Here is a 17,230-nt window from a genome sequence, read left to right on the forward strand (position 1 = left end):
GTATGGAGGGTCTTTGGCTGTCCTCGGTTGTAGGGTTTATGGTCTGTGTGCCCCCTGGGGTAATCGTTCCCCTTGACAGTAGCTTTTTTGCTTTCTGCCAGTTCCATCCATTTGGCTCCAATCTCCCCCGCCTCAGCGATAGTTTTGGGATTTCTATCTTGTATGTACCGTGTGATGTCTTCAGGAACACCATCCAAGAACTGCTCCATTTGTATGAGGAGGTTCACTTCTTCCAAGGTTTGAATGTTGTTTCCTGTTAACCAGGCCTCATAGTTTTTTGCAATGTAGTAGGCGTGTTTGGGAAATGACACCTCTGGTTTCCATTTTTGGGTTCTGAAGCGCCGACGGGCATGATCTGGGGTTATCCCCATCCTGTATCTGGCCTTGGTTTGAAAAAGTTTATAGTCATTCATTTGCGGCTTGGGCATTTCAGCTGCCACCTCTGCTAAAGGTCCACTGAGGTGTGGCCTTAATTCTACCATGTACTGGTCTTCGGGGATGCTGTACCCAAGACAGGCTCTTTCAAAATTTTCCAAGAAGGCCTCGGTGTCATCACCTGCCTTGTAGGTGGGAAATTTCCTGTGCTGGGGAGCAATAATTGGCGCCGGGTTGTTAGGGTTGGCTGGCACATGCAGCCCAGCTTTTGCCATCTCCAGTTCATGTTTTCTCTGTTTTTCCTTCTCTTCATTCTCTTTTTGTTGTTTTTCCATTTCTTTTTGTTGTTTTTCCATTTCTTTTTGGTGCTTTTCCATTTCTTTTTGGTGCTTTTCCATTTCTTTTTGGTGCTTTTCCATTTCTCGGCGGTGGGCTGCCTCATCTTCTGCTTGTTTCCTTCGGTAGGCCACCTCTTCTTCTTCTAGTTTTCTTTTGTGTGCTGCCTCTTGGGCTGCCTGTTCTCTTTGGAAGGCTGCCAGTTTGAGGCTTTCTTCCTTTTCTTTCATCTCCATCTGTCGCCTGTGTTCAGCGTCTTTGATTTGTTCTTCGGCGTCAATCCTTGCCTTAGAAGTCATGGTTCCTGTTTTCTTGTGTTGGAGTGCCCTCCGATGTTTATCTTCTGAACTGCAGGCTCTCTGTTGCCTCCTGAAGTCTGCCTAGCAACAGTGCTTTTTTCCTTTTCTCTCTCTAGCTAATGTTCAATGAAGGGAAACCAGAAAAACCACTTTATTTGCATGCATATAGAGTGCTGGTATGACTCTCAATGGGAGTGCTATTGTGTGACAATAGACTGTCAATAGTCTGCTAATGGCTTCTTGCTTACTATGCAAGCCACAAACTGCTAGAGAGAGCAGAGAAAAAAAAAATTCTCTCTGGTTCCCTTTTAAAACCAAACTGTTTCTCTCTGCTAAAAAACCCTTAGCAGAGAAAAGAAAAATATAATATTCCTACTGGCTTCTGGATTCTGTCTATCTCCCGCCACTGCCACCATGACATAACCTTATTCCCAGATTCTGGACCTTAGCGTCCAAAATTTGGGGGTTAGCATGAAAACCTCCAAGCTTAGTTACCAGCTTGGACCTGGTACTGCTGCCACCACCCAAAAAATTAGAGTGTTTTGGGGCACTCTGGTCCCCCTGAAAAACCTTCCCTGGGGACCACAAGACCCAAATCCCTTGAGTCTCACAACAAAGGGAAATAATCCTGATTCCCTTCCCCCCTCCAGGTGCTCCTGGAGAGATACACAGACACAAGCTCTGTGAAACTACGCAGAGTGAGTCCCCCTCTCCGTTCCCAATCCTGGAACAAAAGCACTTTTCTCTTCACCCAGAGGAAATGCAAAATCAGGCTAGCAATCCAACACACAGCTCTCCCCTTGATTTCTTCCTCCCACCAATTCCCTGGTGAGTACAGACTTAATTTCCCTGAAGTAAAGAAAAACTCCAACAGGTCTTAAAAGAAAACTTTATATAAAAAAGAAAGAAAAAATACAAATGTTCTCTCTGTATTAAGATGATACAACACAGGGTCAATTGCTTAAAAGAATATTGAATAAACAGCCTTATTCAAAAGAATACAAATCAAAGCATTTCCAGCACTTATATTCATGCAAATACCAAAGAAAAGAAACCATAGAACTTACTATCTGATCTCTTTGTCCTTACACTTAGAAACAGAAGACTAGAAAATAGAACTACTTCTCCAAAGCTCAGAGGAAACAGGCAGACAGACAAAAGACTCAGAGACACACTTCCCTCCACCCAAGGTTGAAAAAATCCGGTTTCCTGATTGGTTCTCTGGTCAGGTGTTTCAGGTGAAAGAGACATTAACCCTTAGCTATCTGTTTATGACAACAGCAATTAAGAGTGATCTTATTAAAAAAAAAGTAAAGTTTTGAGTCAGGTCATGGAGATGGCAGAAAGTTCAGGGTGATTTTTAATTGTTTTCTCATCCTAATCCAAACCATGCCTGAGAAGACGTTTCCTCTACATAGTTAATATAAAGAAAAACATCTTTGTATTTTTTCTCTTACCCAACATTTTCAGTGTTTTCACAGTTTGATTTTGGAACTGAAATATCTTCACTCAAATTAGAGTTGATTGAGGTGAGACTTGAGTATGCAAATCTGCTATCTGTTGTAAATATTGTATTCAAAGGGATATAGTCTTTGCCATCCTAAAACCACAAAAATATATTTAATTGCAATAAAGACAGTCCAGGATATAGCTAGTGTATGTACAGTAACATACTGATGCCATTTAGTTCTGTACCTGTTGCACATTTGCTTGAAGCAGATCCCCTAACCTTTCCACCAGTTCAGAAAATCTTGGTCGTTCATTGGGGTTCCCAAGCCAACAGTCTAACATGATTTGATACCTGAGAAAATAAAAACAAAATGAGTACATTTTGTTGTAACGCACAATATGTTCCTCATAGGGCATATCAAACAGCTCTAGGTTTTTTATGGTAGTGTCATGTCACTGGATTTAATTATTGTTCCTCATAATGCATTAATCTGGAAAAGCCAGAAGGATTTCTGCATTTTAAGAAGGAAGATGTCCAGCATTACCAGGGACGATTATTGAAAAGAAAAAAGCCAATCTTCAGAAAAAGACTCCTCCTTGGGGGCAATCAGAGGATAATTTAACCAACAGCTCCTAAAAGATATTTTTTTATTCCTAGCACAGCTTTAAACCATGGTATGGAGCATTTATTATCTGGTAATGGAAGACACCGTAAGATGACTCATGTGAATATCTCACTTCCTTGTATTGGTCAAGTCTAGTTTTCCTTCCTGCAATAAAATATTTGAAACAACAAAAAAGTTCTTAAGTGTCAGTAGGATAATAAAATTAGCCAGTAGGTTACACTTCCAGAGAGGATTAAGTCTGGTGTGTATCCTTTTACTCCGCCTTCTGCCATTTTTTGTAACTGTTGCTATTTAGAATCCTGTTGATGATCTCAGTATGTGGGATGTGGACAAGGCACCATAAAAACCTTCATTCTATTTCCTTTTGCAGAGGGACGACACAATACTTCTGATGTCTGTGTTTTCCCCAAACGCAGGGCCGGCGCTCCCATTTTGGCAGCCTAGGCATTCGCCTAGGGCGCCAAGATTATTGGTGGGCGGCATTTTGCCGCAGGGGGCGGCAGGCGGCTCCGGTGGAGCTGCTGCAGTCATGCCTGCGGAGAGTCCGCTGGTCCACAGCTCTGGTGGAGCTGCCGCAGGCACCACTGCGGGAGCCGCAGACCAGCGGATCCTCCGCAGGCACAACTGCGGCAGCTCCACCGGAGCCGCGGGACCAAGGCGTGGGGCGGTGAAATTGCCATGCGCCTAGGGCGCTAAAACCCCTAGTGCCGGTCCTGCCCAAACGACAGACATGCAGAATGAAAATGCATCCTAATTTCTGTGATTCATCCAGAACTGACATGATCAAAGTTTTTTTTTAAAGGCCTAGTATGTTGTGACTTCTCGTATTATTCATTCATCAGATACAAGTGCAGAGTATTTGTTTAAAGATTACATAGGCCAAGTGCTCTGATAGGACTCTATTGTCTAAATGTCAATTGTAGTATCTATTGAAAGCACTTCTCATCTTTATCTGAGATGAAATCAGGGCTCTGAAAGGCACAAGTGATTAGTAACAGTGTATGGAGCCTTTCATCTCTAGGTCATCTACCCAGCAAGGCAGAGACTTAAAGTTGCTGTCATTTGATGACCAATTTGGTGGCCTATGTAAAATGAGGCATCACTTTTAGTCCAATTCCTAATGGATTGTTGTCTGCACAGTTGGCAAAACTGTTGAAAATCGCAGAGAGGCCAAGGACTAAAAAAGCCTGGAGACCCTTTCACCTTCCCTTACTGTTAGAGATGGTCTCCAGAAAAGCTGGGGGGATGCTGGAACTGCTACTGCCCAAGTTAATAAAATGATAATACTTGGCACTTGTATCGTGCTTGTCAAGCAGATATGTTAATAATTATCAAACTTGGATGGATATAAAGTGGATATCCACGGATTTGCATGGCTCTGCATATAGGAAAAGTAAACTCACATTTCTGATGTTGCATATTCTGGGGCCCGCATCCTGGTGCCTTCTTTTAATCTGCTGCAGAAGTCCTCATCTATTTGCACCCCTGGGTAAGGAGAAGCACCTAAAGGTAACAGTGTATGAATCAGTACTTGGACCGAGGTAGGTAGAGTAATTGTCTATACATGTACAGTTCTAGTGTTATACCACTGAACGCATAGTCAAGGGGCCTGATCTTGTAAGTCACCAAGTGCCTTCAGCTCCCCTGGATGCCAACCCAAGTTACAGGCATTTAGGCCCAGATCCTCAAAGGTATTTTAGAGTCTTCGCTTCCATTGAAATCAATGTCCTAAGCTGTTGACACTAATAGAAGTGAGGAGGCTAAATATCTTTGAGGCTCTGGGTCTGGGTCTTTGAGGCTCTTGCAGGATCAGGTCCATGAGTATTAGCAGCACTTGGCTGGATTTAAAGGAAACGAGCAATTCAGTTTTAAAATAGATACTCAATAAAAGGAAATGCAATGTATCTTCTCTTCATACCTAAGAACTGTTAGATTCCTTAATACATACAAATACTGCCCTAAATTCTAATAGACACAGTCTCACCAACTCCAAATGTTCACACAGCATGAGTCAGCCTAAAAAATCATGACATTGATTTACGAATTGTGATTTAAAAAAAAAATACAGCAACATTTGGGTTCTTTGCCTTTTGGTTTCTGAGAGCATTTAGGGTGCACTTGGGTCATTCAAGCTTTTCTCCACAACCAAGAAGACTTTGAAACTTACTTTTAAAAAAATAGAAAGCTGAGGTTCTCAAATAATTACGTGAGTCCAGGAGCTGGGGCTTTGAGAGAAACACCAAACATTGCCATAAAATCACCAGAGTTGGCAGCACTGCCAACAATGTGTATTCAAACTAGTCAATGATTGGATGAGGGACTGCCTGGGACTGTTTCCTCTACTGTTATGTCAGTCTCTGTGTTGGATCCAGTTAAGATTCTTCTCTCCTGAATGCCATTGTTTCCTTTTCAGTATTGATTCTGTAGCCTACAGTTTTCAGTTAAAAAACATTGCCTCACATAGGGTTTTTATTTCAGATTCTGCGCTCTAGTTCGTTCCACGGCATCTGTTTCAATGTTCATTCGTCTGCACCTGCCAGTGTAAGTAGGAAGCAGCTGTGAATGGTGAAGTGCTGGCATTGTGTTGCTGAAGGGTAATTGGGGCTGGTAGATTTTTTGGAGTGGAAATAGAAGGTGTCATTTTAAGCACATCTCAACACAGTGAAATTGAAGAGGTTCTGTTTATTGGGGCATTTTTGGTTTTGACTAGGTTTTTATTTGCTCTCAAAGGAAAAGTCAAAACCAATTAGGGGATTCTAAATCATATAGAGCCAAATCCTACACTCAGTGAAGTCAATTACACACTCCTAATGACTTCAGCAGGATCAGGGTTATGTCCTACAGGAATATTATGTACATAGCAAAGGATCAGCGCTGCAGAGTCTCAGACTTCAGTCTCCATTCTCTTGGAGAAAGGGCTACAAGACTAGGCCCTAAGAGTTACACCGAGGGTCAAATCCTGCCTGCCTTATATGCACAGACCCAGGGGTAATTACATATTAAAATGAAATGTTCAAACATTGACTTTACTTTCCTGTCAAGTCCGCAGTCTAGAATTCTGTGTTTCCCTTTCAAACAAAGCACCTGAAATTAGTCAGGCTGCATTCACCTCAGTGGATCAACTGTCATCTTATAGGGCATGTCTTCATAGCGAGCGCCAGTGAGTCTCGGAGCCCAGCTCACCAGACTTGACATTGCAGGGCTTGGGTTACTGCACTATAAATAGCTAGGGAGACATTGTGGGTTGGTCTGGAACTCAGAATCTGAAGCCTCGGGAGACCAAGCCACAACATCTACACAGCTATTTTTAGTGCAGTCCCGTGAGCCAAAGGCTGTAGATCCAGGTTCTAAGATGGACTATCATTCATTCCATAGATGTACCTCTAGGGGAATTCTGAGCCGTGGTCTTGGAGGGTAAATTTAGGAGAAACTGTTCAAATACTTCGGTTATCTAGTTGTAATTTGTAACCTGGCACCAAGATTCAATTATCTATTGGAGGTCTTACAAAGTATGTATCTTCACATTTCAGTTAGAAACATAGAACCATAGTGTTAGAAGGGACCACAAGGGTCATCTAGTCTAACCCCCTGCTAAGATACTGGATCTGTTGTACCTAAACTATCCAGGACAGATGGCTAGCCAGCCTCCTTTTGGAAACCTCCAGTGAAGGAGCTTCCACAACCTCCCTAGGCAGTCTGTTCCATTGTCCTACTGTTCTTACAGTTAGGAAGTTTTTCCTGAGATTTAATCTAAATTTGCTGAGCTGTAGCTTGAATCCATTGCCTCTTGTCCTGCTCTCTGTGGCAAGAGAAAAGATTTTTTCTCCATCTTTTTTTATGGCAGCCTTTTAAGTATTTGAAGACCGCTATAATGTTCCCCCCTTAATCTCTTCTTTTCCAAATTAACATACCCAGTTCCTTCAGCCTTTGCTCATATGGCTTGCATTCCATCCCTTTGATCATTTTTGTCACTCATATCTGGATCCCTTCCAGTTTCTCTACATCCTTTCTATACATTGGTGACCAAAATTGGACTCAGTACTCTAGTCGAGGTCTAGCCAGCACTGAGCAGAGTGGTACTATCACCTCCTGTGACTTGCATGCTATACCTCTGTTAATGCTACCCAAAATTTCATTTGCTTTTTTTGAAACAGCATTGCATTGGAGACTCATGTTGAGATTTTGATCCACCACAACTCCCTGATCCTACTCAGCAGTGCTGCTGCCCTTCAGTTATCCCTCATTCTGTATTTGTGCTTTTGGTTTTTTTCCCCTAAGAGTAGCACCTTACCTTTGTTTTTGTTGAATTTCATTTTGTTGTCTATAGGTCGGTTCTCCAATTTATCAAAATCCCTCTGAATTTTAGCTGTAACCTCAAAGTGTTTGCAACCCCCCTAGCTTTCTGTCATCCTCAAATTTGACTGTATGCTGTCTATTCCTACATTCAGGTCATTAATACAGATGTTAAATAACACTGGACCCAGAACAGAACCCTGTGGAACCCAATTTGAGATCGCCTTCCAATCTGACATGTCCATTAATAGTTATTTTGTTTGCGGTTGTTTAATCAATTATGAATCCACCTAATGGTAGTTCTACTGAGCCCACACTACTCCAACCTGCATATGAGAATGTAATGTGGGACTATGTCAAAAGCCTCACTGAAGTCTAGGTATGTCATGTCCATAGCATTCCCCCTATCCACCAAACTAGTTACCTTGTCAAAGAAGGAAATCAAGCTGGTTTGGCATGATTTGTTCTTTGTAAATCCATGCTGGCTGCTAGTGATCACTCCTTCATCCTCTAGGTATTTGCAAATTGAATGTTTTATACCTTGCTCTGGTAGTTTCCCAGGTATCAAAGTCAGGCTGACTGATCTATATTTCCCAGCTCCTCCATTTCCCTCTTTTTAAAGATGGGCACTATGTTAGCCCTTCTCCAGTCATCCATGAGTTTGCAAATATTGTTGCCAGCGGCTCTGAAATTTCTTCAGTTAATTTCTTCACCACCCTGGGGTGAATAGCATCAGGCCCTGGTGACTTGTATTCACTCAAATTGGTCAGAAGATCTGTGACATGTTCTTTACTTATCCTGATCTATATCCCTTCCCCTTCATTGTCTATGATAACTTCACTAGTCATCCAATCACATGTTATTTTTTGTGTGAAGACTGAAGCAAAGTTGGCATTGAGCAGCTCCATCTTCTTATCACCTTCTGTTACCAGTTCACCTTCTCTATTGAGCAATAGACCCACACCATCCCTGATCTTTCCTTATGATCTGACATTTGTAAAGCCCCTTCATGTTGTCTTTAACATTCCTTGCCAGCTGCAATTCATTCCTTGCCTGGGCTTTCCTGATTTTGTTCCTACATGCTCGTGCTATTCCCATGTTCACTTCCTTAGTGACATGCCACAACTTCCATTTCCTGTATGTGTCCCTTTTGGGTTTCAGATAGCTAAAATGCTCCTTGTGCAGCTACATTGGCCGCCTGTGACTGTTCATTGGTCTCATGTGGTTCTCCATGAAATTGAACATACAGCTACACACACAGCATAAATCATGTGTACCTAGGATCAAAGGACTGAGCCAAGGTCAGTTGAAGTCAGTGGGCATTTTTTCACTGATTTAAATGGGCTACGGATTAGACTCTAACTGTTAATTCTCTAATTTCCATAATATACATTTAAACCTACCCAAGGAAAATATTTCCCACAGCAATACCCCATAAGACCACACATCACTTTTCGTATTGTAGATCTTATCAAATATGGATTCTGGAGCCATCCACTTGAGGGGAAGTCGTGCCTGTAACAAAATGGACAAGCCAGATAATTATTTTTAGTGGCTACAAAATTCAACAAGAGATGATATAAAAATATGTTACCATGTGAATAGTTAACACCAGCACAGGATTTTATTGTATTGTTTTACAGACACCAAGAATACAATGAGAACTCAATCAATCACCCACAACATTTTATTCTCTATTTTGCCAGGTATTTTTTTTCTATTTAAAATTCAGTGAATTTTCCATCTACTCTATGTGGTGTAAAAATTTTTTAACTGAGAAACCTATTACATTTTAATAGGGAGACATTTTCAGTTATTCAAACAATAATTCTTGGTGCCCATTTAGTACTCTAAGTCTTTAAAGCAATTTACAAACATTAACTCCTGGAAGATAAGTCTTGATTCTGCCAAGAGAACCACATGGGTGGATCCCAGAACCCACATCAAGCTCCATTCACTTCAATATGCACAGGCACAGTTTGCCTGCACAGTTTTCACTGTATGATCAGGGCCATATTGGGTATGCCTACACTGCAGCTGGGAGCAAGCTTCCCAGCCCCAGTAGAGGGAGACACTCAGCCTGATTTTACAGGTAGGAGGCCAAATTTACTCCTGGCACAACTCCATCGACTTCAGTGCAGTTATGCTAAATCTACCCCAATGTCACTAAGAGCGGAATTTGGCCCTGTGCATTATACTGAGGGACACGGACTCCTTTTGGCATAACTGATTGCTTTCAAGAAAGCAGCTCACTTTGACTGGCTTACTGGGCCAGGCTAGCCAAGAAACAAATGCCAACATATAAACTATTAAAAGACCAGAGCTATGAAATGGTCAGCATTTCCGAGCATTGTTTTTAAGGAAGCAAACGGTCACTGTATATACAACACATCTGGATTGCTCATCTTCACAGAAAATCTACGATAGCTTTCAGACCCTTTTAAGTGCAGGAAATGTAAACATTTACACACCATGTTAATGAACAGTTTAAAATGCTACATTATGAACAACTGAACAAAAAAAAACAAATGTTGACTTACATCTCCTTTTCTCACATAATCGGGATTCTTATAAATATCTCTTGCAAGGCCAAAATCACAGATCTTCACTACATTGTTCTCAGATAAAAGGACATTTCTGGCTGCCAGATCACGATGAATACACTATAATAAAACAGTTGAACAATCAAACTGCATTTCCTTAATCCTACCCACAAACTTCCTGAATCTTTCCGTTTCCTTTTTTAAAAATTATTATTATTCGAAAGATCATATTAATATTTTCTTAAGGAAGTTGACAAAAGTTTATATGAAGTTACCATAAACAATGGGCAGTTCTTCACAAACAAACATTTTGCAGACCAAAAAGTCATGAGCTTTTAATCTGTTACATATTACCAAGGTAGGCATTAAACAGTTTTGTGCTCCGTGGTTAATATATCTTGAAAAAAAAATTCTGTGAATGAATCAGCTTCAACCACAGTCTTCCACCTTAATCCTGTGTTTATAGTATGAAACTTGAATAAACACATGCTTATATTTAGAACATCAAGAGGGAAGCCACCCTTCCTTTGGGAGTTCTGCCAAGGAAAGGTGTCAGTAAAATATAGACATCATTTCACCTCTCCTGAGGCTGATTCTGCTGGAGAGGAATATCCAAAAGGGTAACACTGACCTTTCTGGATGACAAGAACTCCATGCCTCTAGCCACCTGAAAACTGTAAGAAATCAGATCTTCCATAGTGAGGGGCCATTTGTAAAATTCGTCAGAATCTGGAAGCAATTTAACACATATTATGTTAATACGGTATTTTTTCTAACTGCCACTGTCACCCAGTAGGTTCACTTTTAGTAGAGTGGTGCTTGGACATCAAACCACTGTCACCAACAACAAAAATAGTATTTGCTTTATACTCTGTTACTCCATCATTTTTCCCAAGGAAAAAGACAGTTAAGAAGAAACAGTCACACGCTTTCCTGTCAGATTTAGTAACCCAGTAAATAATCTTTTTTTTTTAAAACTTCTAGCTTCTGGACATGACGCTGTGAGCATCTCCCACGGATGTTTATTAGGGTGATAAATGAGGAAAAATGTTCAGAGATGCAGAGTACATTGTAAAAATATCACAGACTGTGCAGGAACAGGAAGGAATTAATACCTACCCTCCTCTTCCTCCTCCACATCACTCAGACTTTTATCTTCCTGAAATCCGGAGCTTGCTAAGCTCTCGCTGCTGGTGACACTAGCCAACCTTTGTTTTTTGCTTTCCACCAGCTCAATATCTTTTTTCTCCTTCATCTGTTCTACTTGCAACAAGGCATCCTTTAAACAAACAGAGGGAGTAAGAGATACTGTGTCAAAGTTGCAGGAACTGGATGAATGAAATCAGTTCAGCCAATGAAATAGTCTCATCTGTGATCTGTTACTGAAATCTTCCTCTTCCCTCTGTGGGTGTGATGCTCACATATGCAAGCAGGGTCTCAAGAATGGCTGGTATTGGACTACTCGTGTAACTAAGTGCCCACCTAACACAAATAAGGTTAGCACTATTGCACCCCATGGTTGTGACAAAGAAAGAACCCACTACATTGAGTGAAACCAGCAGATTCCACTGCAGGGAGTGTGATGTGGAGGCACAAGGAATCCACAATCTTTTATTCTTGATGTTCGTATTCTTCATGCATTAAAAAAAATAGGTTTAAACCTTTGAAAACTTTCCTAGCCTCATCTCTTGCATGTTCCTGACAGCACTGATATCAGGGGGTCATGCTGCTTTTCCTATGCTTCTGTTCCATAAACCAAAGCTCTAAACCAACCCATCGCCCAGTCTGAATGATCTTGCTTGCAGAGAGGGAGAACACCCATTGAAACACAAAGCATCTGCTTCTTTACCTTGTTGGGGAAGAAAAAATTCCTCTTGCTTTTCAGGTAGTTTGATAAATTTCCGTATTTGCAGTATTCAACAATCACCATCAGAGGCCCTAAGCAGAAGTCAAGAACATTTTCAGTGGCATGGAATAAGATATAAGAAATGAGTTCTGAGGAACAGCGAAATCTCTCCTGTACCCAACTATTTCTAGTTCCCAGCATAACAATTAGCAATACATTTTAACATAGAGGAATCCATGCCTTAAGGACTCTGGACACCTTCACAAAATAATGGTGCTGAAAATCAGGGATGGGCCAACACAAAACCCTGGATGCTGGAAAAGTTTGGGTTCTCATTAAAATTTTGCAGCCCCAGCACATCTCTACTAAAACAAAATTGGATGAAGTATCCAGAAGGAATGATTTCTCACCTGCTGGCCACTTACACTACATCTACACTGCAATTAGACACTTGTGGCTGGCCTAAGCCAGCTGACTCGGGCTTGTGAAGCTCGGGCTAAGGGGTTTAGCTGCAATGTAGATGTTTCATGCTGCAGCCTGAGCTCTGGGACCCTCCTACTTTTTAGGGTCCTAGAACCCAGGCTCCAGCCCCATCCCAAACATCTACACCACAATTAAAAAGCCCCTTAACCCAGGTCAGCTGGCACGGGCCAGCCATAAGTTTTTAATTGCAGTGTAGACATACCCTCTGTATCAGTATATCTCAAGAATGAAAATTCAGAGTCAGTGGCCATTTCTGAAACCCCCCTGCCTCTTGTCCTTCCTAGACGATGCTTAATCTAGTCAGCACTTCTAGTCCTGCTGATCTCAATTGCTGGGCTTAGGGCACCAAGTGGTCCCTTATTTAGGATGCTCCTATATGCAAGGCTTTAAATACTAAGACCAAAAGGAATGTGTAAAAAAGGGGAAGGGGCCAGCAGTTATTTGGGTAAATCTTACTTCTTGTGTTAGCTGAGGGTGGACAGAGCTCATCCATGTGAAACTGACAGAACAAGCCAACAGCTGGCCCCTGGCACAACATTACAAAACCGACACAGTCAAAAGACTATTATCCTGAGAATATCTCAGTCCATGTTTAGCACAGTACAAATTCTTTTACCACCATTTTTTGTGCAAGCTCCTAGCAGGTTTACAATATTAAGATGATGCCCAATGTGTATCAGGATTTTCAGCTCAGTCATCAGCGCTTTGTATTCACTTGCTGTGGCTCCTTCTGTGAACACAAAATAATGCCAGTGTATAAAGACAGTTTCATTTTGGGATCTGTGCCACTACCTGCCGATTGTCCAGGTTTTACACTGACCTATTAGTCTATGAGTCTATGAGTCTATAAATAATTGTCATCCCTGGATACACTTCCATGTATTTGTGTTCTCTTTTCTACCCCTCCCTGCCAAGTGGCCTTTTAATTGCAGTGAGATCCATAAAGAATTAGTCACTGCTAACTTCCTCCCAGCGTTATATTTAACAGTGTGCTGGGTCAGCTGGTGTCATGTAGGGGTAGGAGGTTTGGTCTGTAGACTGGGCTCAAGGGACTTGGGATCAGCACCTGGCTTAAAAACAGACTTCCTGTGTGATCTCCAGCAAATCATTGAATTCACCTTGTGCCTCGGGTCCCCACTTTGTGAAATGGGGATAGCGCTGCCTTCCATCACAGCGGTGCTGAGGATAACATCCATGAGTGTGAGGTGCTCAGATACTACTGGGCTGAGGCCATATAGACAGACAGATACGGGTATGCTACAGATATCTTCTCCCAAATCCCCATCTGGCTTTATGGAGCTGAAAATCAGTGTTTCACAAGAATCCTAAGTGCTATACCTAAAGCCATGGACTATCCAGCTGACTATTCTTAGATCTTCTAGCACATACATTCTGGCCAATCCATTCTGTTACTAAGGGTATGTCTACACTACGGGATTATTCTGATTTTACAGAAACTGGTTTTTTAAAACAGATTGTATAAAATGGAGTGCACGTGGCCACACTAAGCACATTAATTCGGAGGTGTGTGTCCATGTACTGAGGCTAGCGTCGATTTCCAGAGTGTTGCACTGTGGGTAGCTATCCCATAGCTATCCCATAGTTCCCGCAGTCTCCCCCGCCCATTGTAATTCTGGGGTGAGATCCCAATGCATGATGGGGCAAAAACAGTGTCATGGGTTATTCTGGGTAAATGTCGTCACTCAATCCTTCGTGAAAGCAATGGCAGACAATCATTTAGCACCCTTTTTCCCTGGATTGTCCTGGCAGACGCCATAGCATGGCAACCATGGAGTCCGTTTAGCCTTTTGTCACTGTCACCATATGTGTACTGGATGCTGCTGCACCGTATGTGTACTGGATGCCGCTGACAGATGTGGTACTGCAGTGCTACACAGCAGCATTCATTTGCCTTTGCAAGGTAGCAGAGATGGTTACCAGCCCTATTGCACCGTCTGCTGCTTTGGAAATTGGCGATGACAGTTACCAGTCCTTTTGTACCATCTGCTGCTGTCATGGATGCTCCTGGCTGGCCTCGCTGAGGTTGGCCGGGGGCGCATGGACAAAAATGGGAATGACTCCCCAGGTCATTCCCTTCTTTATGTTTTGTCTAAAAATAGAGTCAGTCCTGCCTAGAATATGGGGCAAGTCTACTAGAGAACCAGAGAGCACAGCCGCTCCGGATCAGAGCCCCAGATATCCCGCAGAAATGATGAGCTGCATGCCATTCTAGGGGGTGCCCCTGCAACAACCCCATTCATTGCTTCCCTCAACCCTCCTGGGCTACCATGGCAGTTATCCCCCCATTTGTGTGATGAAGTAATGAAGAATGCAGGAATAAGAAACACTGACTTTTTAGTGAGATAAAATGACAGGAAGGCAGCTTCCAGCTGCTATGATATTCCAGGCAGTACAGAATCTTCATTAGACATGAAAGGGTGGGGGGAAGAGGAGCTCAGCCTCCAGCTGCTATGATGAGGATGGTTACCAAGCCTATTGCACTGTCTGCCTCTCCAGGAGACAAAGCTTAAAGAAGGGAATGACCGGAAGTCATTCCCATTTTTGCCCAGGTGCCCCCGGCCGACCTCACCAAGGCCATCCAGGAGCACTCATGGGATGATGAGGACAGTTTTCAATCCAGTTTTCAATCCTGCCATCAGGAAAGAAAGGGCAGGAGATGCTGCTGTTCAGCGCTGCAGCACCGAGTCTACCAGCAGCATGCAGTAGATATACGGTGACATTGAACAGGCAAGAAATTTTTTTCCCTTTTCTTTCACGGGGCGGGGAGGAGGGTAAATTGACGACATATACCCTGAACCACCCGGGACATGTTTTTGACTCTTCAGGCATTGGGAGCTCAGCCAAGAATGGAAATGCTTTTCGGAGACTGCGGGGACTGTGGGATAGCTGGAGTCCTCAGTCCCCCCTCCCTCCCTCCCTCCCTGACCGTCCACTTGATTCTTTGGCTTTCTGTTATGCTTGTCACGCAGCACTGTGTTGAGTCCCTGCTGTGGCCTCTGTCTATCATAGCCTGGAGATTTTTTCAAATGCTTTGGCATTTCATCTTCTGGAACGGAGCTCTGATAGAACAGATTTGTCTCCCCATAAAGTGATCAGATCCAGTATCTCCTGTACAGTCCATGCTAATCAGCACTCCACGCTTGGCAAACAGGAAATGAAATTCAAAAGTTTGCAGGGCTTTTCCTGTCTACCTGGCCAGTGCATCCGAGTTCAGATTGCTGTCCAGAGCGGTCACAATGGTGCACTGTGGGATAGCTTAGACGCAGCAGCAACCGGCTGCGGAGTGCTTCTGAAACCCTGGCCCACATGACGTTTCATCAGCACTTTCACTAGACCCTCCTGTTTCATTTTAAGGGCTCACCATTTAGCTTGAAAAATCTGATCTAAACTGAAACGTGAGCTATACAGCCTTCATGGGTGTTCAGAATAAACTCTTGCTTTTGAATGACATGCAGAAAAAGGCAGGGGAGTGGGGGAGGGGGTAACCAGCGCAGTATATGTTCCAACATTGCCCTGCAGCAGAATACCTTTCAGCATTTTCACAGCAACTATTCTGCACGTGGGGGAATTTTTAATTCCAAAAGCAGCTGCCTCTACCACTTTTCCAAATGCCCCACATCCAAGTGACTTTCCTGTACAGAAAACAAATTGTGGAGATACACATATGTAAACAAACAAACTTGTGATCATTGAAACCGTTCATACATATTGAATAACAACCTGTGCTCTGCAAATCTTCCTAAGTATATTTTCACAAAAAGATAACGCTCTGTGGTACACTTTTTAATGGGCTCCCACATAGGTGAACCAGATTGTGGTTAGAAAAAGTGACTCTAAACAAATGCCACTCTTAGCAGTATTTTCAGTATTGTTGTAACCATGTTGGTCCCAGATTAGAGAGACAAGGTGAGTGAGGTAATAAATTTTTTTGGACCAACTGCTGTTGCTGAGAGATCAGCTTTCCAGGTTACACAGACCTGAAGAAGAGCTCCGTATAGCTCGAAAGCTTGTCTCTCTCACCGACAGAAGTTGGTCCAATAAAAGATATTACCTCACCCAGCTTGTCACTCTTATCAGTGGATGAACAAATTTGTGAAAACCAGGCTACTAATGGACAATTTACAAATAGAAAAAAAGAGTTAGAATCATCCAATAAAACCTGTTCAATGCTAACAGTTAAATTATTTATGATAAGTACAGTGGTAAAAACCAACAGCAAATAAGAAACTGTTGGTTTAATGTACATTTAAATGGAGTAAAAGTAAGTATTTCAGTTTTGCATAGTTAAATATTTTATATTCTGTTCTGTTATATACACAAATCTATACATCCTAATGATCAGTCCAATTTTTTAAAGGAGGCTATTGGAGGCACATAGCATATTTCATAAGGGCATTGAAGAACATGAAATAGAGCACTGTGGAAAAAATATGCAGCACCAGCAAAACCAGTAAGTATATGTTCCCTCCCAGCTTTGTGAAAAAGTGCTGCATTTCTATTGGCAAAAACTAGGAACTCTCCACATCTGCCTGGCAGAACCTGTCTCTCAGGTTCTATAGAACATGTAGGTTCAGGATCAAGAATGCTGTTTAAAATAAAAAGCTACCTGGGCTTTCTACATCCAGTTTCTAAACCCAATCCCTCAAAAGGCCTTAGGGCTAGATCTACAAAGGGGTTTAGGTGTCTTCCTACTACTTTAGGCACTTAAATCCAAAATCCATACCCTCAAAATACCTGCCCAGCTGCCACCTAAATCTGTAGGCATCTAAAGTCCCTGAGTGCCTACATTTCTGCTAATAAAGTCCTTAAGTGCCTAAAAATCTGCTGCTGAGCATGCACAAAGTTGGCTGATCCAGCTCACACCTGTAAGCTCCAGTGGGATCCTCATCTAGACATTGCCCTATCTCACCTGCACAGCCTGATCCAGAAGGCAAGCTCAGAGGCTGCCTGATAGATTGG

The 17,230-nt window shown here is 42.4% G+C and overlaps 1 protein-coding gene across 1 annotated transcript in view; it reads right to left on the minus strand.

The window, feature by feature from the left end:
- Positions 1 to 17,230, minus strand: part of FLT1 (fms related tyrosine kinase 1) — a 159,943-nt gene that overhangs the window by 17,435 nt on the left and 125,278 nt on the right. The window contains exons 18-27 of the mRNA XM_030562729.1: positions 15,799 to 15,903; positions 12,867 to 12,980; positions 11,771 to 11,859; positions 11,041 to 11,200; positions 10,553 to 10,650; positions 9,919 to 10,041; positions 8,782 to 8,893; positions 4,489 to 4,588; positions 2,706 to 2,811; positions 2,468 to 2,610 (exon numbers count right to left, since the gene is read on the minus strand). Of these exons, the coding sequence (XP_030418589.1) occupies positions 2,468 to 2,610; positions 2,706 to 2,811; positions 4,489 to 4,588; positions 8,782 to 8,893; positions 9,919 to 10,041; positions 10,553 to 10,650; positions 11,041 to 11,200; positions 11,771 to 11,859; positions 12,867 to 12,980; positions 15,799 to 15,903 (1,150 nt within the window). The remainder of the gene's footprint in view (positions 1 to 2,467; positions 2,611 to 2,705; positions 2,812 to 4,488; positions 4,589 to 8,781; positions 8,894 to 9,918; positions 10,042 to 10,552; positions 10,651 to 11,040; positions 11,201 to 11,770; positions 11,860 to 12,866; positions 12,981 to 15,798; positions 15,904 to 17,230) is intronic.

Source organism: Gopherus evgoodei, chromosome 1 (genome assembly GCF_007399415.2).
Source record: "Gopherus evgoodei ecotype Sinaloan lineage chromosome 1, rGopEvg1_v1.p, whole genome shotgun sequence".
NCBI lineage: Eukaryota > Metazoa > Chordata > Testudines > Testudinidae > Gopherus > Gopherus evgoodei.